The sequence below is a fragment of the Acanthisitta chloris genome, unplaced genomic scaffold (genome assembly GCF_000695815.1).
Source record: "Acanthisitta chloris isolate BGI_N310 unplaced genomic scaffold, ASM69581v1 scaffold21758, whole genome shotgun sequence".
NCBI lineage: Eukaryota > Metazoa > Chordata > Aves > Passeriformes > Acanthisittidae > Acanthisitta > Acanthisitta chloris.
In genome coordinates, this window is record NW_008687822.1 from 7,057 (window position 1) to 26,305 (window position 19,249).

General features: G+C 42.7%; 1 protein-coding gene across 1 annotated transcript; it reads left to right on the forward strand.

Moving 5' to 3' along the window:
* Positions 1 to 11,261: 11,261 nt before the first annotated feature.
* LOC103808026 (MARVEL domain-containing protein 3-like) lies at positions 11,262 to 11,962 on the forward strand (the record flags this gene model as incomplete). Its single annotated transcript, XM_009080788.1, has 1 exon — positions 11,262 to 11,962. A coding segment is annotated over one exon (701 nt), but the record flags the coding sequence as incomplete, so codon positions are not given.
* Positions 11,963 to 19,249: the final 7,287 nt, after the last annotated feature.

Sequence of the window (19,249 nt, forward strand, 5' to 3'; positions counted from 1 at the left end):
CCCAACCCAAATATAATGGGAGAAACAACTGATATCAACCCTTTTGCTGGTAGGAACATCTGATACCATCTGAAATAGTTCAGAATATTCTGCTCTTTTTTAATCCTTTCATCTTGAAAACAGAAGAGGAAAAAAGTCTGTTGAAATGCTCTGTGAGCAATACCTATTCAAAGCCATTCAGGGAGGATCACATGGCTGGCAGTACTGGATCATATGAAGCACCTAATTACTCATCCTACCACACAATGGATTACAGTTTGAATTTAGGAGGGCCATCAAAGTTTGGATCAGCAGGGAGTGAGCTGTCTTCTGTAATACACTCCTAACTTTGGATTGGTGCAATTTCTTGAATTGGAAAAGTGCATTCAGACCTGTTATGTTTAATACCTCTTTACAGACCTATCAAATGTGTTTAATTCTCTTCTGAATCCCCTTTTGAATGTTTGGCCTCCACATGATCTTACAACAAGAAGTTGCAGAGTTTCTTTGTGCCACTTGAAGAACTGCTGTTTTGTTCCTTAAAACATTTTAAAGAAGGTGTCTCTGATTCTGATGATATTCAAACTACCTAGTGATAATTTCATATATTTGCCTTCTCCATGAAATTTATGATTTTAGACTGAAGTCTTCCCTTTTTCCCTGTGCCTGTTCTCCTATTGCTTCTTCACAGATCAAGCAATAGTCAGTTCTGTCCCTTGCAAGAGCAAAATCTTTCCAGTTCTAGTTAGCTTTCCAGTCTTATACCTTTTCCAGATCCATTGTACCCTTTTGAGATGGACTGGTCAGAAATGCAGTTAAAATTCCAGACAAATTCCCAAAAGAATCAGACATCTGCATAAGGGTTCTGGTTCTGTAGTCCTATCCTAATGCTTCCTAGCTTTTCCTGCAGTGTTTGACTATCAATGAGCCCTGAGCTGATGTCTTCAGAGAAGTCTACCTGATGACTTCCCTGAGTGGAAATGCTTTGTTTGGAGCCTATCTGTGTGCTCTGTGGAAGGAATGTGGTTCTGTGCATCTGTCCATGTGTGAAGTGACAGTTGCCTATCAAACACTGATTTCATATATTTCTCATTCAAGAGCTTAATCTCTCAGCAGCTTCCAATTTTACAGTTGGCAATCATGAAGTTTCTTGTTGTGCAGTTTTGAGCTGCATCTCTTTGGCTCACTCACTTACAGCTTTTTGGGCCACATTGCAGAGTAGATTCAGGATGTACAAAGTGTATTTCCTTTGGATAAAACCAAGCTGTAATTATTAGCAGGCACTCTGGTCTTTGGAGCAAACCAGAGCCAAAGTGAAGTACTTCTCTCTCCACAGAAAACGCTTATCATGTAGCCCTAGGTCTCTTCAGCTCTGACCATTTGACTCTACAGATTGCCTCCCACTGCACTGCTAACAGACATAACTCGGGACAGGCAGCACAAACCAGGGATTATTGCTTTAACCCTATTTGTTTGAAAACTTGTGCTTTCCTTAACCACTATTAACCTGTGAGAGGATGTTTCATCTCGCAGGAGCTTGTGCCATTTGAGAGCACTACCTTTCTTCATATATCTGCTGATTCTTTCAGATTCCTTCCCTCTAACAAACGTTTGACTGTTACCTGCTAATAGAAGGATGTCTTTATGTCTACTTTCTGTATGTTGGCATGGTTTGTGGTTTTGGGTTTTTTCCATAGGAGAGTCACACTTATGGATCTGCAGATTACAGATTCAAATGGAAATAGAAACACAGAAGTCTGCCACCTTCTGTTTCTGTAGTAGGGAAGGAGAAGAGCTTATAGACCTGATGCCAAACTGTCTAGATGGACTATATAATTATATGGGAATTGGAAATAAAAGGTTTGTGATAAAGACAAACCTTTCATTAACTAAGAAACTACTGCTTGCAATAGTCAGTTCTTACCACCTATGCATATTAGTGCGTTCCACTTAAAGCAGTACACATTGAAAATGGCAAGAGTATTTTGACCTGGGGATATTTAGAGCTGAAATTCTGTCTGAAGGAAGCATTCAATTTGCTGTTCACAGTGCAGGTAAAATTTCTGTAGTTCTCTCTTCTGTATGGAAAAACAAAATCATTTTGCCTTTCAAAGGACTCCCCCACCCCCTGCTGCCCTTGGACTCTTTGAAAATATAACCAGTAGGTACTTTTGTTTACCAGAGGGAATGAAAAGTGTGCAAAGTGTTCAAGGCTGGTTGCCATGCTTCTTGCTTCACCTTAGAGAAAGTGAATGGCTGATCATAAATTGATCATAGATATTTGGTCACTTGAACTTGAAAATTTTTAATTTTCTTTTTCTTATGTGTCTTGGTGTGGAAGAGGTGGAGCAATGCAATTCCAGGATAACACTGCTTTCTTTAGTTTTGCTTAAACAGTGAAGATAAACTACGTTTCTCCCAACTTTGGTCAGTATGTGACTCAGGAAATGCCTGTACCTTTGCCTTGTATAGAACTGTACTGTGCTGATCATAATTTCTGAGCTAATAACTTTTTTTTTAATTCTTCAACCCAATTGGCACTTAAGGGAGACAGCACTAAAAAGGTTAGAAAACAGTTTGTGAGAGAGCAAATATAATTGAATCCCTGTTCTTTGCTGCCATGAATACAGCTTTGCGCCTTGAATAGTGTCAGATTTCCTAAGCATATGGTAGGCACTTCCAAACAATCATGCCTTTAGCCTACATTCTAACATCCACAATTGTTAAAACCTTCAGACCAATTTCCTCTCAGAGAAAGACAGCATTATGGTTTGTAACAACATGAAAAGCCTCCAATTTCAAGCATAGCCAGGAGGAAATATCAAAATGAATTTATTTGGAGGAGGAAATAGAATTAGGGAGTAACAAAGGCTTTCTACAGGATATATTCATGCACTAACAAGCCAGCATTAATTAAAATGTAAACATGTATAAGCTTTTGTTTTTCTAAAACACAGTCATTTTTTTCCCCTATAGCTATGCATGCTGGCAAATACTCAGACTAGAAAAAATACTGAGATGAAAAGTCACCCTAAACACAGAGTTCACACTAATAGACACTTGCTTTGAGTTATGCCATTGTTCACAACCATTATACTGCTGTTGTTATGTCATGATACTGTTCCTCTTGGAGTCAGGCACGGGAGTAGGAGGGAAAAAATATTTTGGAGAGCACTTGTGTATCCATTCCAGTTCTGTGGAGACATTGAAGAATAATAATTATGTGCAAGAGGCATTGGACTGAAGTAAAAATCCTTCTGTAGCTTCAGTTATGAATGTGCAAAACCACTGAAGTGTCATTAAATGTGCATAATGCAGGTAACTTTGTGGGTGAGAACAAGAATTTGACAAGTACATTCAGCAGCACATTATATCTTTTTGGAGCTGGTCAGTAGGACGCTTATGTTTCTGTGGAGGCACCCAACAGGCTTGGAAACTGTTGTATTTTGTAGTCACCATCTTCACATTTTGCCCCTACAGTGTGCCACGCTTAGCTCCTCTAAATTGTGCTCAAAGCTGCTGTTCCCATGGCAGTTAATTTCTATGTACTTCTGTGCCAGAAGGGAACACTAAAGTCCCCTATAGCCTCCTTCCCCTTCTATCTGTTACTAAGTATATGCTAAATACAGTGTGACTAACAGACTGAAATTGCCATCAAGTTTTTTAATCTTGTGATTGTGAAGGCAGAGGGTATTAGTAGTGGGAATTGGATGGAGCTGTACAGATTAAAATAATCCCAGTTGTTCAAAATGCTTAATTAAAGTAGCACAGTAACAAGATAGAGTGACAGAGCTGCAGGTAACATTCTCGTTCTGAAGTTAAAGTATTTCTCTTGGAGCTAAGTCCTGTTTGCTGTGAAATACAAACAGCCATGAGCAGTTAGTTCTATAAAAACATGCAGGGGAGCTACACTAGTTGCGGATGCCAAATGTTACCTTTAGCAAACTGTTGCCTTGCCAACACATGGAACTTCACTCTGCCCACGTTTTCCTATGAAATTATTTTCATCCACCTTTTGGCATTGTGCTAACATGTACACTATTGTTTTTAGAGAGGGGAGAACTACAATTGAGCAGACTCAGTAAAGTTGGCAAGGGAAGATATTGGCAAAGTCAGTACTGGCTGTTAGGTATGTGTTAGCCTCTAGTCCATGTTTCCCATACTGGGAAATCTTACGTACGTTTGCTCTCTGCCATTATAGAACAAGAGTTGCACAGTCTTTCTTGCAAGACAACTAGTTTTGTCGTCCCCTCATCTGACCCAAATTATGGGAACAAACTAAAACTCTTCTCTTAAGAAGGTGCCTCTCAAAGCCAATTGATACAGCAGACTGACTATCTATTGAATGCAGCTCTGTTTCTGGAGCAGATGATCTTAGCTCACTTAAGGAGAAAAATCCACCCAGTCAGGAATGTTGCTCACCAGGTGTGACAATGCACAAGTGCTAAAGGGAATGAGAAGCTCAGGTTTACAGTTCCCTCCAGCCTGACCTACCTTCAGTCAGACTGTGATTGCTTAAAGAGCAATTACACCCCAATCTTTGCCCTTTGTAAAGGCCGCTCAGTTTCATTTCAAGTGGAGGGAGTGGCTATGGAAAGCTGGCATAAGGAACAGGAGTGTTTCATTGTTTTCTGAACTCTTTTTAAAAAAAACACTCCTGCAAGTTTGTTTCAATACTAAGACATTTGTTTACGGAAGAACTATATGTAGATTAGGGAAAAAAAGGACAGAATATGAGATGACCATGGAGAGACCTACCAGTGCTACAAATACAAAAGGCTGACATATACAGCCTTTTACAGTTGTATTTAAACAGGATTGTCAAATACTACAGTTTAATGCAAGATCTTCTCATTCGCATTCTCTCCAAAATTAGGAAAGATGATTCATGCTCGGTTAACAGGAGAGAAATCAAGAACATTCTAGAAGTGATGCTTTGAAGAACTCCTGGGAACAAGTAAACCGAAGCTGTTGTTCCCAGGCAGGGGCTGGGTTGCACTGAAACTGTCTTACAGTGGTGGGAAAATATGGGGATAGAGACTGAAGCAATTAAGTCCACCCTTTCCTGTGAAAATTGGACAGCACTGTTTAGAGAATGGGAGGCTATTAAGCAGAAAGACTCGAGCAGGTGGGACAGTAGCTCTTTAAGGGAAGAGGATACACAGAATAAACAGGATAATACACTTGGATCTGAGTACTCTGACTGTGAACGTAAGACTTCTCTGAAACATTAAAACCAAGGCTGGTCATCCTTTGAGATTTCCTAACTTGACTAAAGAGGAACAACTTATTAAAAGATAATAATAATGCTTTCTTTCTAGACCATATAAATCATTTAATTTTCTCAGTTTTAAACTGTTTTTTCATTCATTTCCAGTAAGACGGATATCTCAAATGAGCATAAGTGTGTTGGGCACTTCCATACAATTTAAATTCAGTTGGCTCTGAGCATGTGCTTCCCTTGGGCCTTTAGAAAAGCCAAGATTCTGTTGGTGTTACATTGCCTAATCCTTGTGTTTTAGGGCTGGGTTGGGGTTTCTTTTTTTTCTGTCTTTGATTTTAACATGACTTTGTGAAAGCTAAATCCCACCACTGGCTGAAGAACACAGAGACCTACAAAAATAATGGTGGGATGGGAGTTTCAGGGGCATTTGTTTATGACAAAGCTGTGTATTTCCCTTATTCTGCATCAGTGAAGCTGTTTGAATTCTTGTTACTGGTTTCAGCAAGATCTTGCTTTGTACATAAGGGAAATAACATGATTAGCAAGATATTTTAATACTTTGTGTCCAGATTTTATACTTTTGATCCCTTGCAACTGTTGTCTTCATTTCATTTCCCTTGTTCAGTTCTCCTCCAAAAACCTGTTTTGGTTTCTCCCCACTCCTGTTACTTTTTTTCCCCTTCCAAGAGCAGAGCCAAACTCCTCTTTCCTTTGACATTTTCTCCCCCTTTCCCCTTATCTTTTCTTCCTGCCACCGACTCAGTTTAGCAGAGAGGTGACCGAAGCTGCGCATTGAGCTGTGCCTTCACTCTCTGGGGAAGACCAAACCTGCACTAGCAAGAGAAGTTCTGCATTTGAGATCTTTTCAGGACTGACTGCTGCTTTTGTAAGTCACTATATATGGTCAAAATATTTGTCAGCTCCTTCGGGGGAAGAAAAAAGCAAGATTACATCTGAAAAGCAGAAAGCTACCCAAGCTAGGAAAAAACGCAATAAATGACAACTTTCAGTTAAAAAGGCTGGGAGAATGATTTTTCATGCATGTGTTATAGCCTCTAATTCCTCTCTTGCCTTCTCCTGGAGCGACCCCTAACGGGATGTGACACAGGTGCCACTGAGCTGTGCAACTCCAGCCCTGCCACTGTGGTCCAGGTGTCCAAGAGGGCAGCTGGACACTCCCAGGGCTGCCAGCTGGGTCCTACTGGTCCCAGCGATGTGTGGTCTGCAAAGGAAGCAGAGAGAGAAAGCAAGCCAGAACGGAGAATGATAAACATAAAATACCTTAGAAGTACACAGGGATGTTCATGGAGGAGCAGGGAATGATACCAAAAGAGACAGGAGGAAGACTGCATTTGCAGACAGCAGAGTAAGAAAGTGACTACGGTGCCAGACACAGTGGAGAGAGACTTGGTGAAGGGCTCCTCTATTAGTCAGGCCCTCATGGGGTCAGGGAAGTTCAACAGAAACAGCCAGAACTGTCTGTCCTGCAGATTTGTTTATGGCAGCTGCAGAAACATGTTTATTCCTTAAACATGAATTTTACCTTCTGTACACATGTGCATATGTACACCATAACCACAACACCTGAACATTGGGGCCATCCTGCCACAGTGCCTGGGTGAAAATTCCTCTTTACAACTTCCAGCGCATGAGATGTGAGTGCACAGCTGAGTTACTGGGTACCACACAGCCACAATGTAGTTTTATGAGGCAGAGCATGTAGATTCAACAGCTCACCTCACCTGAGAAGGAGAGTTTCTGGTCTTCCTCTGGTCCTGGCTGTGTTATTTCCCCTGCTAAAGTCATGCCAACATGGTTGCTCATCAGATACACTGTGAGTCACTTCAAGTTGCTAAAGTTGCAGAAAAAAACAGCAGCACACAAGAAGAGATTTGAATCGTTTCCTGCTATTTTAATTTGTTTAAACAGCTCTTGGAAGGGCCTAATGTCAGGCTGGAGGAGGCAGGGAACAGAAGCAATGACTGCCCAGCCAAGGGTAGGAGCTGTTAGAGTCAAGCCTGTAGGTCTGTACCCTTACCGCTGGCCTGGGTGGTTTGCTGGGTGTTTCAGCCCACAATTTGACAGAAGATAAAACTGCTGTTCAGTGGGTTGATACCATGGCAATAGTCCAGCAGGGAAAAGACAGGGAAAGAAAAAGTGAGTAGCTGAATAATAGTATAAATTGGAGTATTGCTGTTTGTTATAGCAGGAAGACTACTCAGAGCAAAAGAAGACCTGATTCAACCAAAATTAAAAAGTATGATACCTTGAAGTTACTATCCTTTGCACTTTAGATTTTATGGACTAAATGAAACAATTATCTGGAAAGCTCTGGTAATATTCACTGTCTTCTAGATTTCAACCATTCTCCTCACCTTCAGCACTGAAAACCAGTGCAGGAAAGGAGCATGGGAAAGGAAATAGCAATCCAGGAGCCCAGACTTGAGTCCTGTATCTTGCTCAGTAAGGAGAGGGTTAGTTCCCAAAGCCAGATGTTCACTGTGCTGATTTTAATACAAACAAGTAACATATTAGATAGATCCTAAGATTTTAAACTTGAGAAAGGAAAAGAATAACCAAACTAATGGAATTTTGAGATGTTCAGACCTCCTGTCATTTTTTACACTCAAGCCTTGCAAGATATTCATTGTTACATGGGATTAGGGAATAGTTATAGAGATAAGTAACTTTCCCATAAGACCTTTTGGCCGACAAGTTTCTGCAGGTAGAGCTCTAAGATAGCACAGCTAACTGGCCAGTGAAAGCAGAAATGGCAATGCAGACTCAGAAATGTGGCTTGTAACTCAATCCTTTCTGCCAGCAGTACAGACATAGGTCACTGCTAGAATGTGTGTTGCCACACCTTGATAGAGCTAAGATTCAAAACTTAACTGTCCTTTTATTCCCTATTTCTCAAACCTGTCTGTCCTGTTTATACTAGTATAGTAGGATTTGGTATCAGCTTGTAACTGTGACAGATCAAGGCTGCACAAGGCTTTGGGGGTGCCTGAGTCTAAACATCCTATACAGTTTAATATTCCCATCAAAGCCCTGATGATTGTACAAGGCCTTAGGGATTTCCACTAATTGTCTGCTACTCTCACAAACCCTGCTGCCTCTCATCGTAGACCTGTAATTTATTCTACATAGTGCTTAGCATTTGACAATTTTATTTAATACAGGAGACTTTTTTATTGCACTTAAAAAAAATTAAAAGAAATTAATCCATGTGATAAAAATAGTTGGTGGAGCAGCTGCTAATGAACCTCCCTCTGTTGTTTAGTTACTCTAATCAGTTCTACAGGCATGCATGTGTGACATGTACATACAAAACCTGTCCAACCTGAATGCCCTGTTTAAGGAAATTTTTTGGGCATGCCATTAAAGCATCTACAGCTGCAGTTACAAATACAGTAGACTTACATTGATCATATTTGTCGTCCCATGAGCAATCAGCTGAGTGAAGTTAAGGGGTTGCATACAGAATGCGTGTGAACATACAGAAAGTTTTGGAGCAGCATCGTTGAGTATTGGGGTCAGTTATAAAGGTGGGGAAGTTAGCAGCAGGCAATGACTACTTTGACAACAGAAAATTGCCTTTTCTAAAGTTCAGCAAGGTGACGTACAGGAAAAGTTGATGCTCAGCAGGTCAGTGTAGGAGTAGTCACAGACAAAAAGAAAATTCTGAGGTCTGCAGTAGAAGAAAGCTGACTGGTCATGAATTCCCAAATACCAAGTTCCAAAACATACTTAAAATTTATGTTTCCCTTAATCAACTGGTCTTTCCTCCCTGTAGACTTGTAAGAACTGTTTCCTGATGGAGCATCTATGAAATCAGTAGTCAGCTTTAAAAGGGAAGTAACCTTTTGCAGCCTACACTCTACAAGGGCCCTGAGGACCTATGCTGACTCCCTGTATTTGGAAGGCATAATGTACAACTCATCTGAGCAGACAAAAAATTATCTGATTCAGTTCCAATTAATGTCCTGTACAGCTACTACTCTCTCAAAACATTATGAACAGTCCTAGTAAAGCAATGACTCCGTGTCTTTGAAAAGTGTTGAGTCTTTTGGCTGCATTGTTTGAATTTGGTACAAGGAGCTCCAAATCCTGACTTAAGATTTAAATTTCTCTTTACATTTAGCTCCACAAATATGTTCTTTGAAATATTTGAATATTTATCATGATTATTTCCTTTGAAATATCTGAAGCCTCCTGAACATATTTGGTAGCTAGCATGGTTATTGCCCAGCTCCACAGAAATGGTTGTGCAGAAGGGTCAGAGAAAAGGCACATTGTCATGCCAAAATCAGCATCACTCCTGAAGAATACATGCAGAGAACTGCACACTTAGTTTCTCTTGAGCAAGAGCATTTTATCTGCTCTGCCTGCTCTACCTAATTCTTTTTAGGAGATGAAATATATATGTATACAATTATATATACATATACTAGCAAACGAAAAGATGCTAAGTTTCATTTAGTCTGTTCCTAGTATTGCCACCGTTATCAGTGCTCCCTTTTGTGCTTCTGGGATGGTTTTCAAGGCCATGATGTGAAAGGGCTCCATACCTACCTACCTACAGCTGCTTTAGCAGTAGTTAGGTGACCAGGCTGGGTACAGGTGGAAGCAGGAGCTCCTGAAGTGGCCAGAGGCCCTTGTCAAACAGCTGCAAGTACCTTCCTGAACAGAGCAAGTGGCAGGAGGAAAGGGCTCATTATAATCCTCAGCCCTCTGTGGAAAGAATAAGAAGGGGCAGAATGGGAGTACTCGATAATTTTTCATGGTGGCTGTCACTGGTTTTCTTTGATTAGAAGCATCTGGCAACACAAGAGAGGAATTTGTTTAATTCCCTTGTGTTGCTGCTTCAGCCCTTTCTTTTCGAAGCCTATGTAGCCTTGACAGCATCTGAACCATTGCCCAAGAGGAACATGCCATGCTGATCAATGTTAGCAGTATAAAAGTCTGTAGGCAAACCACAGATCCTGTCCCACTTCATAGATAAATATGGGACCACTGTGTCAAGTATCTTACATTCTTGGCTGTCAGACAGCAATGGAATAATAAGATTCACAATTCTCTAATTAACTTCAGAAGATGGGAGTGACATGCCTGATACTCTAGGGGTTTTCGTTTCCCCAGTAGACAACTCTAGCTATGCTGCGCTTCAACATCCTTCATGTTTACTAATCTTAGTCTGACCCCTAGTGAGCTGTCACAGAATAATCAGATTTATCTAACGTGATGCACCTTCCCAACAGGCAACTATCATAATTTCAATTTTTTTCTTACTAAAACTTGATAACTTTTATCAGTAGCATAGCATTAAAAAAAGAAGTGAAGAGTCAGCTAAGAAGTCATGAGGCTTTTTCTGAAGATGGGAGCATAGAAGAGAACACATGACCTAGTATCAAATTCACTTATCTCCACACATAAAGTAGTCTGCCTCTTTCCCCTCCTTTTTTTTTTATGCAATCAGAAGCTGCTTCTTCAGATTTATGGATAAATCTTTGCCTGTGAAAGAGATGAAGTGCAAGTTACATCTGGTTATTAACAAACAGACAAAAAAAAAAGGATGCAAGTTAAAGCAGTAAACACATTTTAAAGGACCTAAATAATTTGCGCAACTTTTCAAGCCATTAGAAGCTCTTAGGTTTTTGTCAGCTTTAACCTCAGCATTTTGTTCATGCTGGATATTTCTTGCTCAGTGTGTTTATGCCAAGTAGTTACAGGCCAAAATACAATCACTGTGCGCTTGGCTTGGCAACAACACAAGCACAGTAAAAATTTTATGGATTTTTTTTCCTTGCATGAAGATCCATCTATCAAGCATGCTGACAAATTAAAAGAAGTAATTTGCCCAACCTCCAAAATATACCCACGAGAGTTCAGGCCCTCATTTTTTTATTTCTTTTTAGTTTAAAGCACTGCTCTTCTGTAGCTGTAGCCAAGAGGACTATCTCAGTACTAATGTATATGGTTTTGGTGTACTTCTGTCGCCCACAGTTTGCACAAGATGTAATCTCAATGCCTATTCCCATGTTTCTGCTCCTTACAGGTATTTTGAAGTTTGTGGAAATCACAGTTAACCTCCTGGTGCTGGTTTGTGTGAGTGCTTCCCAAGCCTCTGTTGCAGGCTTCACATCCCTTGGAGGCTTTGGATCCTTTGGCCTGAATTCAGCCTATAGCCCCTTCGAGGGCACGGAGCTCCGGGAAGTGAGGGATCTAGACATGCAGTTCACCCAGATGAGAGCCCCTTGTGTGTATGGCGGAGTAGCCTTCAGCTTAACAGCAGCAGCACTTACCCTTGTCTTCCTCGTCGTGGGGGCAAAACCCATCCAGCAGCTCAGGACGGGGCTGCTGGTGGGGGAATGTGCCTTCAACCTGCTGGCTGGTGCAGCATACATTGTGGCAGTTGGCCTCTACCTGCATTTTGTCAGCCAGGTGAACTCCACGGAGGTTTGCAAGCGGCGCGAGAGGCTGTATGCTCGCCGTGGCTACACCTCCATGAGCTGCGTGGTCCAGGGCGGGGATGCAGCTGTTGGCCTTTTTGGTGTTGTTGCTGCCTGTTTGTACTTTGCCAGCTTTGTGGTCTGCATCTTTGCTATCCGAACCGTCCGGGCCTTCCAGAGCCACATGGCCAAGGCTCAGCACAGCCCCAAAGGCAGCATTAGAGACAGAAGCGTCACAAAACCCCATGCTGTTCACAGGACCTCTGAAAGCTCCCACAACATCCAGGCTCTTGCCACATTAGTGTGAAGTCGGCTCTGGGACTGTGCCAGAGAGCTGGGGATTCAGCGAGGGACAGACACTGCGTGTCACGTGGCAAACAGGTGACCAGTCCACAATGTATTTTCCTACAAGGTGCTGAAGTGTATATAGAACCACCAAATGTAACTATACTGCTAGAACATGACATAATAAAACTGACACTGAGTGAGTGTTTTAACAAGGTTTTTTGCACTGGTCTCTCAATTTGGACTCCTGCATGGAAAATGTGTTTGATTGTAATGTTTTCATCCTTCACAGAGCAAATCCAAACAGCAATGGGCTTTCACCAGGTTGCAACTGTTGCTGCCAAACTTGTGCTAACAACCACTTCCTTTCCTCTCCCATAACATAAGGAACTGAATACGCAGCTAGGATGGGCAGCTTTCAACAGATCCTGTGCCTGTTGTGCATCCTGTTGCCTTACCCCACAGTGCTCACAAAGCAAAGGACACTCGAGGGCTTTTCTGAGTCACGTCCGAAGTTACACTTGTGACCTGTTTTGCTTGGGCTAGTGAAGCGTTTTATCTTTTGAGTCACAGGGGTTGACGCCTGTCAATCATGTGCTCCCTGAGGAATGCTGCCGGGAGGAACTGGCTGCAATGTCAAAGGCAGCACTGGAGTCCTCAGCCAGTTTCCTACTACATTTTCCCGTCTCACTGAGTGCAGATCAGTGCCCAGGAGGCACCACACTGGTCAGGTGTCAGCTTATTAAAGATACCACTTGCTTCTGTAAGCACATAAACAAGGTTTGGCTTGCTGACTCCACAGCCAGTGGTGGGCAGAGCCTGAATTGGCTGCCCTGGGAATGCTGTAACAATGAAAAAGTACATGTATCCTTCCAATATATAAACAGGCAAAGCATGAGTGAACAGCAGTAATTGTATGCCCCAGGGGTGAGAAAATAAATTTAAGAGAACATCTTTCAAGAGTCCTTTGTTTGAGGCAGATGAAATAGATCACTGGTCTTCATGAGTGAGTGAGAAAAAAAGGCTGCTCATGAAGTACATAAAACTTGTCAGTTTGAGAGGAGGGAAGAAACAATTTTGATTCTGGCCATTCTCACTCTTTTCAGCTTTGGCTTGGAGTCATTGCCCAGATGAGGCTCTTTTGAACCATAGTAGAGCTTATTTATTGTATACCTCACACATATATGTGTGTGTGTGTGTGTGTGTGTGTGTGTGTGTGTGTGTATACACAGAGACCTCCAAGGATTGAGTTTGAGGTAATATAAGCCAAACAAGACAATGTTATGGTTCTGATTAGAAGAGATTACATGAGCCTTTACAATAAGTATCATTTATATAATACCTTAAACATATCTTTAACACTTTGGACACCAATAAGCTCCACAGCATTATTATGCTTGTGGAGAGACAGGAATAAAGAGTTTTTCCAAACTTGCATGACTCAGAGTCATGATAGAGTCAGGAAATGAAGACTTTGCTTTCGAGTTCTTTGCCCAAACCCAGACCTTCACTGGTATGCTGTAATCGGCTGGAAACACTGTTACAGGGATGTCTGGCATGCAGCTAAAGCCACAGCTAACCACTCGTTAGGGATTTCTGCCTGCACACTTGTTCCTGTGCTACCTCTACATCCTGCACATTTTGAATACTGGCTTAGTCTCACGATGACACACTGTTATTAACTTACACAAAAAACAAAAAGCAGCACCTTGAAGTGACACATTCAAAAGATTAGAAAAGGCTGCAGATAAGAATGTGTAAATTTTAACTCAATCCTTAAGTACATGCACAATGTGAATTTTAATCTCAGGGCTTCTTACTCTGCCCCAATCACTTTTGAATGCTTGCCTGCCATCACTGTGCAGTAGCAACAATCTTCTGTGAGCATTTATTCCATCTCTTTTTTCCTTGTGTGTGTGGTAAAAGCCTCATTTTTTGCAAGAGAATTCAGCCTTTAGAAAATGGTGCACAGAGCTTCCCTATGGACTATTGGTGTAGTGTTCCTGCCTTGGACACTTGGGTCCCTCACAGTCAATCCATTTTGGGTCCTTTTCCTGTATTTTATGCCTTTTATGGAAGAACCAAAAAGTAGCTGGTTACAGGTGCTCAGTTGGAGACGCCTGGGACCCCCTTGCTGCCCTAAGCATCCAGTCAGTCCCAGTCGTGTTTGCTCAGCTCCTCACCAGTTGCCTCCTTGCACTCACTATCCCCTCATGTTTCTGAGATTCGCAGCCTTAAGTTTATTCCTTATAACACATCTAAATCTACCCTCTTTTAGTTTAAAATCATTATCCCTTGTCCTGTCACTACAGGCTGTTTTGAAAAGTCTGTCTCTACATTTCTAACCAGCCCTCTTAATATATAGAACAACAAGATCTCCTCAGAGCCTTCTCTTCTCCAGGCTGAACAACCTCAACTCTTTTGCCTGTCATCACAGGACAAGTGTTCCAGTCCTCTGATCATCATTGTGGCCCTCCTCTGGACTTAGTCCAACAGGTCCACATCTTTCTGATGTTGGAGACCCCAGAGCTGGATGTAGTACTCCAGGTCAGGTCTCATCAGAGCAGAGAAGAGGGGGAGAATCACCTCCCTTGACCTGCTGGCCACAGTCCTTTTGATGCAGCTCAGGATGTAGTTGGCTTTCTGGGCTGCAAGTCCACACTGCCAGTTCAAATCCAGGTTTTCATCCACCAGTACCCCCATGTCCTTCTTCACAGGACTGCTCTTAATCCCTTCATGACCCAGTCTGTACTGATACTGATGATTGCCCCAGTCCAGGTGCAGGACCTTGCACATGGCCTTGTTGGAACTTTGTGAGGTTCACATTAGCCCACTTCTCAGGCCTTGAGACAGGTTGCTCTGGATGGTGTCCCTTCCCTCAAGCATATCAACTGCACCAGTCAGCTTGGTATCATCCACAGACTTGCTGAGATCCTGAAACACTGCAAGCGGAAGGGCCCCAAAGAAAGGCACAGCCTGGTGCTTGCGAGTTTCTTGAAAGCTTTGTGCCTCAAATTTGTTTCCTTCCCTGCCACCATGAAGCAAGATTACTAAGAAATAATTGTGAAGAGGAAATAAACATCAGTGCTGTTTTCTCCACTCACCTTCACAGAGGGAAGTGTAGGGGGGCAAAGGGCAAAATCACAGAAATACTTCCCAGGGAACTAGGGCAGGAAAGAAGCTTTCCTACCTCCTGGGGTGAGGGACAAGCCAAATACCTTCAGAATAATCCAAACCACCCTGCTTTTCAGCTGTAACACAACCACGCTTGGTATGCTGTAGCCAACTTGAAAATCTTTACTGTGGAAGCTGGGAAGTTGTAATACAAGAGCAGAGATTTTCCAGCACACATGACTAAGGCTGCAACAGGCTATTGTCCCCAGTTGCCACTGCAGGTGATCCTGCCCTCCAGGGCAGATTAGCTTTCCCCCTTTCTGCTGCAGATGGCTATGCCTCACCATTACCTCTGAGCAACGACTACCAGTTAGTACAGGACAATAATCAACATTTGGACCAGTGAACAAAGGCAGGGGAAATGGCTCCTATCAGCTCTACCATTTCTTTTAGCCTTTCCTTGCTGCCTGCCCTGTGCATACACATATGCACCCCCACAACCTTCAGGGTCAGCGCTGAAAATAAACTCACCTGTTTCTTTGAAGCTGCCTCTCACAGCCCAGTTTCACCTGCAACCAAAGGGACTGCACATAATCATTGCCCTCAGACTCTCGTTGGTAAAGGAGATTATCAGGGTGTATCCAGTTTGCCCACTGTGACTACTGCTAGCTCATCACCTGCTGTGAGGGGAACAGTGATAGTGAAGGTCAGACCTGCACTTCCCTAAGAGGGTGTCCTGTGAACAGCATGGCCTCTCTCAACCTTAAAGCCCTGGGTACAGCAAGAAGCCTTCTGGCACACCAAGCCTATTCTGAAGCTTTGAAAAGAGGAACGAAATAGCCATCATCCCTGGAGATGCCAGGAAATATATGCAGGTTGCAGGGTGAACTGGAGCTGCCTGGCAGGAGAAAAGCCCCACCACAGATGCTGGGTCACCAGTGCAAGGTGCTGGGGATAAATGAGCTGAGTAGCTCATTTATCTCAGTGTTACCTGTGAGACTCTCAGCCAGCCTCCTTGGATTTAAACCATCAATTTGCACCACTCTGCTTAGATGTGTGAGCAAAGAGCTTTAGTGAGTCTGAGAGAAAAGCCTCCAGCTGAGCTCCCCAGCCATTAGCCATCCACAAAGGGAACCCCTCCCCACAGAAGACCCTTGGAGAAAAACAATCTCTCTTTGAAAAATGTGTCTCCATACCCTAATGGGTAACAAAGGGCATGAGATACTTAGAATGACTAAGAAAGAAAGAAAAGAATCCACCTCCCTGATTCTGCATCCCACTACGGAGTAAACTGACATGAAAATTTTATCATGCTAGGTTGTGTACATTTGAGCACCCATTTTCCTGGATGTCTCTTTTTTCAAATAGTATTTCATAAAATAGTTAAGTCTGGGGAAAATCTTGTCCAAAACACAGAACATTAGCATTCAAAGATGCAGGTGTTCCAATGTGAAAGGCAAAATTGGTGGGGCTGAGGCCAAAGAGGAGAGAGAATATTTACTCCTGGAAATAAGCTTAACATAACCTTTACATTTCCCAAATAATTCATGTAACTAGAACCGTAAGTCTGGTGCTGCTGTAAGATCTGCACATATGAGGGCATTGCCATCCTGTTCCAGAGCAGCTATAAGGAGGAGTGACCTTTGTACCCATCTGCAGAAAGGAAACCTTTCAGGTAAGCACAAGCAACAAGCTTTTCTATTTTCTTAATGAGTTTAAGAAAATATTCTTTGACTGCATTACATTTTCTCAAAATTTAAGCTTTTCTCATTGCTCTTCAGAAGAGTTTGTGTGTATCTGATGTGCAGAAACAACTAGGGATGCAAACCGGTTGTGCAACAGCAGAACTGAATTCAAGGCTTAGCATTAAGAAAAGCTGGGATCTCAGTTTACATGGGAAACTGATTTAAATTGATGAGAATACATACAGGGATTAGAGTGCTAAAGAACAGTCCGAATGGAAATTTTCTTTCATAATCCATGTATTTCAGTCCCAGTGCAGACTTACCTTCATTAAAGTTACTCTTCTGGTAGTTTTCCACCACAACTTACATTCACCGTCAGTTAAGTAAAGCTATAGATACACATCAGGCCTTCAGTAACTGTGATCTCTCAATCACATTTCCAGCATTTGGATGTCCCCTTTTCTTTTTCAAGACTCAGGTAAGTTATTGAAGGGGACTGTGACTGCATTGCTTATGACAGCTGTGACATCATTTCTCATCTCTTTCAAAACATCCATCTGCAAGAAAAGGTGGTGCTCAGTGTATCACAGCATCTTAATGCCAGCACAGCATAAAAACTGTCACAGATGCTCACCATCACCCATCATAAATAAAACATGAGACTCCTTGCAAGGTCCACGCGTTGTCAAGGCGTTTGATGTAATTGGTTTCGGCGTGTGACAGTGCAAAACGGGCAAGTCACAGGATGTCCTTCATTACTACAAATGGTCTATTGATTTCCACCTATGCCTTTCACACACAGACCTGCACCTGCTACTGGACTCCCCCAAACTCTCAGGCTGTGTTGAAGGGCTCAAGTGAGGGAAATGTCTGCATGCATTTTATAGGTAATTAATTTGTAAGGAGAACGTAGAAACACTCATGAGACAGACGCACACAGGTAAGGACCATATGTTTTAAATAGGCTTTAGAAAACTCAGTTGTGGTTTAGATAGATTACTTTCAATCCTATAAGAGAAACTGCACAGTGGAGGTGTTCAGGCATTTATAGGTATATGAAAACCTTGTGGGTTTGGTATCCCATGCTGACTTCCAAAATAAATATGGACAGTGAAAGTGCAGGAGGAAAACAGGAGGCTTGAATTTGCCCAGTTGTTTACTGAAAATTGAAATTTCATCAGCTGTGAAGACTCTTGGTGCATTGCATACACATTACTCATAGGCTTCCCACCATACACAGATTTAGAGATTTAAGGATAGCTTTGTACTATCATTTGCACACCCACACCACTTGCCCACACCACAGCAGCCTGTATCTGCAGGCGTGAAGGACCCACCACAGTGACTTCCAAACACTCAGTATTTTAGGGCAGGATTCTCAGCACAGAGCAATGGAAACCATGGGACACTGAAAGAGATGGTGACAGATAATTAATTAGTTTAAGACTTTCTAAGTGGAGATTAACTAGCATTCCTAGTCACCATGGGGGAGGAGGTGAGGGACAAACAGTAAAAAGGGTTTTCCTTGCTTCAGATTGCAAAAATAATTCCCAACAAGATGGCAGCCCTATCATAGAATCATTAAGGTTGGAAAAGACCTACAAGATCATCAAGACCAGCCGTTAACCCAGCACCGCTGTGTTCACCACTAGACTACATCCTCAAGTGTCACAGCCACATGTCTTTTGAACACTTGCAGGGATGGCGATTCCAAAACATCCCTGGGCAGCTTGTTCCAATGATTGAACACCCTTCCAGTGAAGAAATTTTTCCTGATACCCAGTCTAAACCACCCTTGGTGCAACTTGAGGCCATTACCTCTCATCTTCTTACCTGGGAGGAGATACTGACACCCACCTCACTACAGTCTCCTTTCAGGTAGCTGTAGAGATCAGTAAGGCTCCCCATGTGTCTCCTTTTCTCCAGGATAGACACCCTCAGCTCCCTCAAACACTCCTCATCAGACTTGTGCTTCAGCCCCTTCACCAGCTTCATTGCCCTTCCCTGGACATGCTCTGGAGAGACTCAGGATTTTTTACACCGTTGTGGATCAGCTCTGATGGTGAAGATTAGGCAATTTATTGGTTCAAATAAATAAGACATGCTGTGATCAAGATCTCATTGCCCATTTGCTAAGACGACTTGAGAGCTTGCTAAGATCCTCTTCTACCTGGCAGCACTGCAAGATTCTCTCCTGAGCAGGAGCAGATCTGGCTTCCCTCAGCTCTCACATCCTTGTTTAGACTTAAATGCTTCTAAGACTCAGGAGACTTCAGTGTGCATGAGAACCCTTCGCCCATAGGAATCAGCTGCCTGCTGTGTCAGCGTTCAGCTGAAGGAAGGTTTCTCCGGGCCGCTGGTGTTCCTGCAGGACTCGCACGGCAGGTACACCAGGGACGCAGCCGTTCCACTCTCAGCCCCCGAGGATGAAGACACAGCAATGCTGGGCCTGGTAACACGAGAAACACGAGGGGGAGCCCTTGCAGCTTTCAATTAACAGAGACAGCAGG